Source organism: Solanum tuberosum, unplaced genomic scaffold, assembly GCF_000226075.1.
Source record: "Solanum tuberosum cultivar DM 1-3 516 R44 unplaced genomic scaffold, SolTub_3.0 scf00009, whole genome shotgun sequence".
In the NCBI taxonomy this organism is placed as follows: domain Eukaryota; kingdom Viridiplantae; phylum Streptophyta; class Magnoliopsida; order Solanales; family Solanaceae; genus Solanum; species Solanum tuberosum.
The window spans coordinates 1,932,644-1,944,048 of NW_006238935.1; the positions used below are offsets into that span (position 1 = coordinate 1,932,644).

The following is an 11,405-nucleotide window of genomic DNA, read 5'->3' on the forward strand; positions in this document are numbered from 1 at the left end:
TTTTGGTATCCAACTACCCATGTTTAACCTTCAATTATTCGGGACATACATTTTTGATCCATTTCTTGTAAATAGTCACAATTGTTTCTTAAATTCTTAACAGTTCCACCCTGTACTTCCTCATGTTATGTTAAACTTGTGTAATAATTTCATATTTTAGAGTAAAATATACTTATAAATTAGTCTAAATATATCAGATTTCCTACATAAAAGAACCAAAAGCACTATATTTTGATTAATTGAAGATCAATCGTGTCAAGTCATATATCACAAAGACCAAAATTAAAATATACTCATAACTGAGGGACTAAAAATGATATTATCCCAATTTATTAAATTCATGAAAATTGTGCAAGTGCCATAGAAATGATGGTGTCAAACACTTATAAATTTTAAAAATGAAACATATCACTATATAAAATGTATGAATGGAATATAAAAACGATTAGCATATAGTTTTTCCTGTCCAAAAAAAAAAAAATTGCTCATAGAGCAAATACATAGCTCATTGAAAAATTTGGAAAGGGAGGAAACTTTATTCAACAATTTCTACTTCATAAGCCCAGAGGCCACAGAATACTTCCATCAGCAAAGGAGTGAAACACAACACAAGAAAGAAGATGCAGATAAAAGCAATTATTTCTTCTCCTTCCTTTTGTTATATAATTCCATTTTGGTAGTAACAGTTACAAAGTAGATAGAAAGAAGCCAAATGAGCCATAGATTGCTCTAAACATCAAGTCATGCAAGATAATATTGGCATAACAAAGGACAAAAGGCCAATGGGTGAAAACGGGAAAACAACAATCTCATTGGTTAAAGAAAATTTTTATCTGTGATCCCAGTGAAAGGGTTGCTTCAGTCCTCTCCAACCTGTCAAAGAAGAAATTTAGGAAGAAAGAAGTAAACAGTAGTAACAAACAACAATAACACACCCACTGTCAGATGCAATTGCGGCAAGAATTCTCAGTAACCATGTTTCTCCATTTAAATTAATTTCAACCAACATTTTACATACAAAATAAATATAGTAGTAACACAAAAGCATAAAAAGATAAAAGTAAACATAAGTAGTAACACAATAGCATAACCTTTGGTACAGAATACAAATTCCACCCTTCCACCCTCACGCCCCTTCAACAAGAAATGTCTGTGTACATTGGACCCAACAAGAAAATAGTGTGAAAGAGGGAGAATTTGATGGCACATAAGATATAAGAAAATAACATGTTTATCAGGATGAGTATAGTATGTACAGGCATACTACAAAATCAGAAGGTAGCCCAATAGACCCTAAATATACATAGGAAACATTCAGGACATGATTAAGACTTCCTTACTAATTCAGCCAATCCAAACGGGCTCTTAGTTGGGTAACTAATACAAATCCGCATTATCCATTTTCCCCATTTGGACCTGTTCCATTGCAATACCAAACAATTAGAGTTCACTAAAACTAAGAGGTTCTCTATGTTTCCTACTGATCTAAATATTTCTTAATTCACTCAAACTAGGCAAACACTAAATCTAATGTACACTTACCAACACGCTTAAACCGTAACCCAACTAGTAAGTATCACATAATTATAGCCAGTTTGGCCAAGCTTTTGAGAGGCCAAAAGTGCTTATTTTTAAAAAGTGAGGTGCTTGGTCAAAGCTTTTGAGAAAAAATAAGTGCTTCTGTGGAGTAGCAGAATCTGTTTTTTAAAAGCTAAAAAAATAGTTTTTCCGTAAAAACACTTTTTAAGAAAAAAACACTTACAAGCACTTCAAAAAAGTTTGGCCAAACATTAATTGTTGTTCGAAAGTGTATTAAATTTTGTTGGCCAAACACAAATTGTTTCTCACCAAAAGTAGTTTTCTTAAAAGCACTTTTGGAAAAAAAATTCTTTTCAAAATAAGCTGATCTTAGAAGCTTGGCCAAACAGACTTATTAGACCTTTGTTTACAATTTGTTCTATCTTTCGTGAAGTTTGCCTCAATTCCAAGAGATTGTATATCTTTTACAAAATGTTTGGTACGGTGGAAAAACATTTTACAAGAAAAAAAGAACCCAACTTTTTCATGTTTTGGTTGGTCAAATTATTAAAAAACAAGTTCCTTAAAAACGAGAAAACCCATAAGTGGCACTCCACTCCTCACCATCCTACAATACAACACATCCCATATCCACTTCCCATAAGCCCCACCTGCACCACCCTTACCCCCCTGCCCCCACCCTCCTTAGTGTTTGCATTGATTATATATAAATGATTTTGAGCAACATTTTATGCTTACTTACCGTAAATCAGAAAACAAGTAAGAAAATCACTTATGTTCTAAGAAAATAGTTTCGACAAAAACATTTTCCTTCTTAACAAACACACCCTTGATATAACTTTCTTTCACGTGATTCTAGATCTACCTGATCTCTTTTTAATACCTTGAATAGTCGTGGTTTAACACCTACATATGGGTGTTTTTGGAGGTCTACCTACAATATTATGAAACTATCTCACGCTCTTTTTTCAAATTATACTTCAGTAGTGCTACTTGCATCTTCAGTCGGATGTACTTATTTATGTTTATCTCTTTATTTAGATAGGTTTATAATCTGCATTTCATCAATAGAACTGTCAAAATAAAATGAAAAACAACTATGAAGAGCATTTTACTCAGAAAAGCGGCCAAATTTTAGCCACATAGGGAAGTGATGTGCACGTCTTCCCCGTTCCCTCAACCTCAACCCCCATCCCCCACCCCTAAAAGAAAATATTATATATAAAAGGTATTGGCATGTGAAATTTCCTAGTAAAAGTAATTATTCATTGTCTACCCTCCTTTTCATTTTCTGTTTATTCATTCCCTTATTTGACAAGACATTTTCCTTTTTTCCATATACCTCTAGTACTTTGACATTACATTCAGACATTCAAGGAATGAAGTAGGAAAAGGAAAAAGGACTACAATTCCTTGATATCCTTAGAAAGCAAGAAATAAAAGAAAAAGGGAATTCTGTAAAAACAAACGGAAACAAAGAAGAGTAGAAATGAGTATCCAGCTGTCAACTATTCCTTGTAGGGTAAGGCAGTGCAAATCTGCTGCACTGTCCCTATCATCAACCCTGATTAACAACCTAAAATCTTATGCACACTATATTTTAGGCAACCCTAAAATAAATTTAGCACTTCTTTGAAAAAAAACACTGGTGTATAGGCAAGCTTGCACACACCTCGACCATTCCACTATATACCTGTTTTGCAGGCGGGGAAGTCAATTAATTAAATATTTAATTATATTTTTAAGTAGATTTATTTATTAATTAATTATATTTTAGTAACTTTCTCTATTATTCTAGAATAGGATTTATGTTTCATCTATGTTGCGCGGACTCTTCATTTTGTCTGCCGAACCCATCTCGACGCGACACTCGTGCGGGTACAGGTGCGGGGTGTGTGGTGCGTGTCAGATTCTGTCAATGCCATCCGGATACTTTGACCAAAGTCAAGAACAAATTTGAGGGGGGACATTGAGAATTCGAAAAACTCGACGACCTGAAATGGATCCAACTTCAGAGCATTTTGGCAGAGAGAGACGACCAGAGATGGATCGAACTTTGGCCGCATCTTGGCAGAGAAACAGAGAGTAGGAATGAGCTAGGGTTGAGGTCTTGTTGTTTTCGTAGAGGCAGAGGTGACTAGTGAGGAAGATTTAATAAAATATATAAACTATGATTTTGCAGAGATTCTTTAAATGTCTTGTTTACCCTTTATGGGCTGCAACTAAACATTTGGGCCTAACCACTTCTAATGACATTTTACCTTTCATGGGCTTACTCTTTGTATAATCAGTGTTGTGGACTTTGTTGGACTATTATGTAGTGTAAAAATCCCTTTATGACTTGGACAACAAATCTTAATATTATCATTTACACATAATTTTTTTAGCTTTATAATTGGTTAGGAGATAAGACTAGGATAATTATTGTCACATTTGACTCCAAATTGAATTCTACAAAATATCTCTCAAATTTAGAATATCTTTATAAATCTATTTTTATAATGTTGAACGTTATAGCCGAATCCCCGCACCCGTATCCATACTCGAATTCGTACCCCCCCCCCCCAAACTTAAAATTTGTTTTGTCGAATCCGACTCTCGGATCCGCACCCGTCTTGGATACCCGCACCCGAGTTCGAGTAACATAGTGTTTCATAGCTTCATAAGGATTAAGTTAAGCTAAGTTGTTACTTTGGAAAGGATTTAGGTTTCCTACTTTTTTAAGGATTAGACTTCCTATTGATGTTATAAAACTCCTATTGAAAGGGATTTCTGATGAATAAATCATTAAGTCATATTTTAACCAAAAAAACAAGAGAACAAAGTTCTCTCTTCCATTGAACTCTAAGATTTCAGCCTCCCCTTTAACAAATTGAACTTATATATCGCCCTGATCCTTACCTAAAGATCCTAACCCTTACCTAATGATCCTAACGATACCACTTCCTCCCAGCAGCATAAGTAACAAGGACTCTGCCCACTAAGCCTGCAAATGAAAAGAAATCACCTATATTCTTTGTCTCCTGGGATTTGAGTCTTGGTCTCCAAGGCTTGCACACCACTTATTGACAACTATGTTACACTGTTGCATGCAAAAAAAAGAACCTTTAAAATTATTACTCCCTCTGTTTCAATTTGTTTGTCTTAATTTGACTCGATAAGGAGTTTCAGAAAAATAATGAAGACTATAGGATCTTGTGATCTTAAACTAAGATGTGGGTAATGTACCAAACTGCCCTTTGAGTCTAAGGGTTTTAAATATGACATGTAGGATATTGAGTGTAAAGAATTACTAAATATAGAAAGTGATTTTTTTAAAACATACTAAAAAGGAAAGTAGAACAAATAAATTGAAAACCAGGGAGTACAACTTTCAAAAAAAGTAAAATTTGTTATGTACATAAGATGCAGTTTGCAAACTCTACGCAAGAAGGTTATGTTGCATTACTTAATTTCAAGTAGGATAAATGTGCCTATTCTGGTTGTGCCCCTGTTATAACTTCAGGGTAATAAACAACACTGCGAACTTTACTCAACGGGAAACAAAGAGAAATTTAAAAAAAAAAAAAAACGCACACACCAGCTAGACAAAGTGGCAGCACCATTATTGTTTTATGGATGACTGATGTATAAAATACATGTCTGTGTTGGACAAAGGGACATCAAGATTCTAACAAGTTTTCAGTGTATTTGTGAGGATCCAAACAATATACTTGTAGCAATAATAACCATTTGAAATTAGTAATTTGACACAAACAAAGAGCCCGAGTGACAGAGCACTAAAAAAATGATAGCCTTGCATTGGTTAAGGCATGTTTTGGATGGTTAGCTATCATTGTAACTTCGTAATAATACTTGGATACAGAACATTAGAGAACTAAGAAAAAGATGGCTGTCAGTTACAGATCAGTCCATTTGATTCCTTGTAGCATCCTCCACATCATTTTCCCCTGATTAACTCCCACCCCTAAACAATTTTTTCAGTCTTCAGGAATTAAAATATCTATACTGTAATTATCCATTTATCAATAACAGAACAAGATCAACTGTATCAAAAGCAAGGAATGACACAGTCAGGCCAAGTCATGAAGATTCAGCACATGCAATACAAAGGAAACTTGAATAAAAACAGCAGTTCAAGGAAAAGGCATCAAGAATAAGTTACTTAGCTTATTGATTCACCATGCTAACCAAAGATTTGATAAGAGAATCGACAGACATTTTCTTTGAATTGATTTTTAAGGCTCAAGGCAACTCATACATTTCCAAGCCCAAGCCCACGAGTAACAGATTTTTTTATAAAAAAGCAACTAAAACATAACCGAAACGGTAGTTTTTATCATTATAAGGTGGTATACTTACCACTTTTCTGCCAAATATATATTAATTCTGCGACGGGTTAGTTTTTCCACTTCTTAGAGTACACTAAGAGCTCATTTGTTTACATTTAATGAAGGTCTAAATCCTAATCATTCAAATCCCAGTCATTTTATTTATTTATTTTGAACTTGAAAATCCCAGTCATTAAGTGTGTATTTTTTAGGTCTCAATCTTAATCATTCAGCTATCAATCATTAAATGTGTTTGTTTCTTTTATTTTGCAACTACTTAATGGCTATGTTACTCTGACTCTTCAAAAATATTGATGGGTGCGTGTCGGATACTCCAAAAACAATGCATTTTTGGAGAGCCTGACACGGGTGCGGCAACATTTTTGAAGAGTCTAAGCAACATAGCTTAATGGGTCCGAATAGATTTAAATGATTAAGAAATGTAATAAAGTCTTATTATTATTAAGATGTTATCCATTAAGGAACATTGCTACGGAGAAAGCATTTCAATATCATTCCATCCACTCTCACTGCTACCTACCATCATCCTTGTTGTTGCTGCCACACTATCAACTACCACTACCCACTTTCCCACCCACCAATCACCACAATCAGTTGTCACCACCATTTATAATTATCACTACCAATCATCACCATTATCTATCAAAATCATCCACCACATTATCAGCTGCCACCTCCATCAACCATCATTATTGTCAGTTACCATCACAGCTAGCTTAGTATCTTTCAAAAATGTGAGAATTTCAATGTTACTACCCACAACCATTACTATCAGCAGCTGCCACTGCCAATTACTTACCACGTACAGTCAGAACCCATAATCACCACCAACCACCAACCACCATATAAATTTATTTTTAATATTATTTATATAGAGTATTAGATTAATTAGTATTTTATTTGAATTTTTGTATTAATTGATTTTCAGCAAAGAGAACTTTATACATTCAAATGTTGAGAAACAAGCATCTTAATTATTTTGTACTATTCAGATCTTAATACATATTTAGATTCAGCCGTGTTAACCTTAATACATGTCTTAATATTCATGTGTACTCAAATGCAAACATCTTAATTTTAATAAAAACAAATAAGGCCTAAATGGAATCATACTCTATACGGATTCTAAGCAAACAAACTAAATTCTGATCAAGTTTAAATAGACGATAAACTAGGTCTCGTGAAGATTACTTACAAGTCACAATCTTGACGATCTTCCATATCCTAAAAAGGCTCAAAAACTATATATCCTTCATAAACAGTATTGATGAAGGTCTCTTTTTTCATAAAGAGTATTGATGAATCTCTTGTAAGAAGAATATTTTGGGAAATGGAAATCCAAGGTTTTAAAGCCAGACTAAATTAATCTAAAAGATGTGAAGACTCGGACAACCAAATGCGAGCATAACTGAAAACCGGTTTACTTTAATCAGCTAATACACAAGGATACAAGATTGCAGCTTCACAGCTAAAAAAAATTGCAAGCTTAAATATTGCTTCCATCAGTAGTTAAAAAATCAGAGATGCAACATGAAATGCTATCCTTCTACTACGGTACAACCCCTGGCTCCACAGCAACACACCTTTTAGATCAAGTCACTTTTTAATAAAAGACATGTAAGCAGGGTTAAAGTAACTAAAAGCTTATTGGTAAAGAAGCTTACTGACACAGCAACAGACACCTCACCCAAAAAAGAAGAACAAAGAGAAACTAATAGGAAAAACACACAGCAGGAAAGAGCAAAACTTTTTTATCAAAAGAAAAGAGCATTACTATACAAGCCATCATGTCCAATTGAATATTTCAGGCTAGACACACATGTAAAAGAACAGCTTTGCACAAGTTACTGGAGAAAAGAATGCTGAGCATTCACTGAATATAATTGGGGATGGGCATGCCGATTTGTATCATTCCTTTCCTTACAAGATAAAATTATATCTCAGAAAATCCATTTAACCCCCCCAAAAAAAATTGCTCCGGAAGTAGAAATACATGCAATTATTACCTTGGTAATAGGAGTCTCAGAAATACTAGCAGTTGATTTTCCAGGATATCCACCAAATTTCTGAGAGCATTCTGTGTATGCAGATCCTAGACCTGCCCCAGCACCAAATGCTGTAGATGCCCAGCGTGTCACAGGACTCCCTATGATAATAATGAATACTAATGAATAAACTGATTACATATTCTGCCTAATAGATTTTGGAGATAACTTGGAGAAACACAAGCAGGAACAAATCATATTATAGCAACACTACTCATATTACATATATCGAAAAACAATAAGAAAGTTTCAAGCACAACTAGAATCTACACCTAGACATCCAGCTACCAAAACTTCAAGATAGGAAGGGGGGAGAATGATTATCAAGGTAACTGCAAGAGATATTACATCAAAATCTAACATCTTGCATGCCCTAGGCTACACTTTGTTACTTTTTTCTCTTTGCAATCACAAACTGTGCATATAGCTAAGCTTTAAAAAGAACTAATTCTTCAAGTTCTCACTAACAATATGGGCAAAATGAAGCTAATAAGAAACCAACCCGTAACCACTCCAGTGCTATTTTTTCACAACCACTGCTCATTACTGATCTAGCCATACACCCTTCAATTTTGTCTTTCAAACATTGATAGATTACTAAGCAAATAATGTCACTTCTCTCTCTCTGTCTCCCACCCCCCTCTGATAAAGACCCCCCACCCCACACACATTTGTTTGGGGTTGGGGGTGGGGAGTTGGGGTTTGTCCTTTCTCCAATTTCAATTTATTTGCAGAGTGAAACAAATTTCAAAGAAAACCCTTTACATCATTTACCACTTTCATTAGTTTTCAATATAAGATTACACAATCACACAAACAAAACTAAACAAAAGCACATCTGAAATGTCCACGATAGTCAGAACTAATAGAGGAAACTAACCCGTATAAGCATTTTCACACTGTTTGGTGAACTGACATAAGATGCTCGCAAGCAAAAGCTCTTAGTCCAGTTTCAATTTCTTGGTAAAACACATAAAACTAAAATATTTCCAATTAAAAAAAATCTTTTCGGTATTTTCCCAATTTAATTCATCCAACACCAATTGCAGAATCAATGCGTCACACAAACAATACTAAGCAAAACAAAAACACATCTGAAACATCCCATAAAAACAAGCAACAAAATGGGAGTTTGTGGAATAAAAACACTCACTGAAGAGGAGAAGACCAGCAAAGCCACCGATTAAGGAAAAGTAAGTAAAACGGCGAAGACCCAAATCAAGACAAGCATCCCATTTTGCATCCAAATTGTACTCCGATGGTACAACTGATTGTTCTTGCTTGTTCTCTTCAGCCATTGCCACACAATCTCACTTTCTTCTAGGGTTCCTTCTTGTTTGATCTTGATTTGATTAGCAGCCCAGGGTTTCGTTTTCTGTCTGTACGCTTCTTTCTGGAAAATGTACAACTCTTCCCAAATTTTCCAAGAGTCTTTTACCCAAATAATCCTTTAGCTTTGACGATATGTCTATTTCATCCTTCTAATATTATACTCCTTTTGTACCTAATTACTTGTCAACTTTTCATTTTTTAGTTGTTCTTAATTATTTGTCCATTTTGACAAATCAAGAAAGGATAAAAAAATTTTTTACCTATTATACACTCAATTAATTACTTTGAGAAATGTATAACTTTTTTAAAATCTTAATTTTTTAATTCATTCACTTCATAATTAATAGGGGTAAAATGGTAAACTCACTATGTCAATCATTGTTTTCTTAATAGGTGTTTCAATTTAAAAGTGGACAAGTAATTAGGAACAAAGTGAATAATTGATTTGAACCGTATTTATCTTTATGACTTCATAAATTGAGCATAATGTCACAGACTTAGAGGGTGTTTGGAATGGCTTCAAAGTTGGTTAAACCTACTTTTAAGTCAGTTTTTGACTTCTGAAAGTGTATGAAAAAGATAAAAAATAATTTAAAATAAGTCAAAAATGACTGAAAATAGGTTAGGAAGTGTTTGGCAATGTAAAAAATGACATAAAATAAGTTTAAACTGATGTAAAATAAGTCAGAAATCAAAAGTAGGTCTTCCCCTACTTTTATTTTTTGACTTAAAAGTCATTTCAGTTTGCCTTTTATTTTTTACTTAAAAGCTACTTATTTTAAGTCAATCCAAATGGGCTCTAAAAAGTCAATCTTAAATGATTTTTAAGTTAAAAAATAAAATGTAGAGGAGACCTATTTTTGGTTTTTAACTTTTTTAAGTCATTTTAAACTTAGTTTAAGTTATTATTACTTTACCAAACACTCTAATTTATTTTAAGTTATTTTTAACTTATTTAAAGTTATTTTTATATTTGTCAAACACTTCTAGAAATCAAAAACTAAGTTAAAAGTAAAAAAAATTAAGTCAATTCAAACACCCTCTTAGAGCCTATTTGGATTGGCTTAAAAGTTGGTCAGACTTACTTTTAAGTCATTTTTAGCTTTTGAAAGTATTTAGCAAGGTTAAAAATAACTTAAAATAATTTTAAAATGACTTAAAAAGCAAAGTAGGTCTCCCCCTATGTTTTAATTTTTGACTTAATAGTCATTTAAGTTTGACTTTTTATTTTTTGACTTAAAAACTACTTTTTTAAGTCCATCCAAACGGGCACTTACTCCAACTAAGCACCATGTGCAGCACTCAACAACTTACTCACGATCCTTTCAAGATCTTAAGTAAGCCCTTTCAAACTAGACCACTAAGAAAATGAAGAAAGACACAAGAGAATTTATAAGGAGGATTGTGTATTGCTTGAAGATTGCTTGCTTCTTGCTTGGTTGAGTTACAAATGAATGTCATTCTATTTATACTACACATCTAGGGGCTAAAGTGTAAATAAAAATTGTTACACAAGTCCCTACATATTTACAAATAGGCCTCTCTTCTAGAATTCTCTACAAGTCTAGAGTTTTCTAAGGCTTTCCATAAACTTCTCTTGAATATTCTAGAGTCTTCTCAAAACCCCTACATAACTCTAGGTATTCCCACTAATGTTATCTCACTTATGCTTCAAATTTATACCTAAATAGTATGATAAAGTGGTGGGTTATTGCACTCTCCCCCACCTAATGTTGCGACGATCGCGACACATTGTTGCTGCATGAACAATCAAATCTTGTCTACTCGCATGTGCGACTAGTAGTACATTGACTTGATCAATGCCCTTGAACAACTTGATACGCTCAAATTACACCTCCCTAAAGAAGTATAAGCGATCGTTATCAAGTAAAGAACCCAACTTGTAGGTTGGGGTCGATCCCACGAGGAAAATGGTTTAGACTTTACTTTAACTAACAATTATATTCAATTAGCCAAAGTACTTCCAGAAACAAGAAATAAAAAGGGGGGGATTTGTGAAACAAATTGTAAGAATTCAGTAAGTAATCAATAAACAAAAGTCAATTTCGGCTGTTATCAAGATGAGAAAATTAACTAGGGTATACGTGTTCACCACAAACTCATAACGCAGTAATTC

General features: G+C 33.7%; 1 protein-coding gene across 1 annotated transcript; it reads right to left on the reverse strand.

Annotated features, from left to right (window-relative positions):
• Nucleotides 1–597: 597 nt before the first annotated feature.
• Nucleotides 598–9,381, reverse strand: LOC102579678 (uncharacterized). Its single transcript, XM_006339305.2, has 3 exons — nucleotides 9,090–9,381; nucleotides 7,898–8,037; nucleotides 598–873 (listed from the first exon to the last, which is right to left on the reverse strand). Exons 1-3 carry the CDS (start codon nucleotides 9,232–9,234, stop codon nucleotides 859–861), a joined length of 300 nt encoding a protein of 99 aa, XP_006339367.1. The 5' UTR covers nucleotides 9,235–9,381; the 3' UTR covers nucleotides 598–858.
• Nucleotides 9,382–11,405: the final 2,024 nt, after the last annotated feature.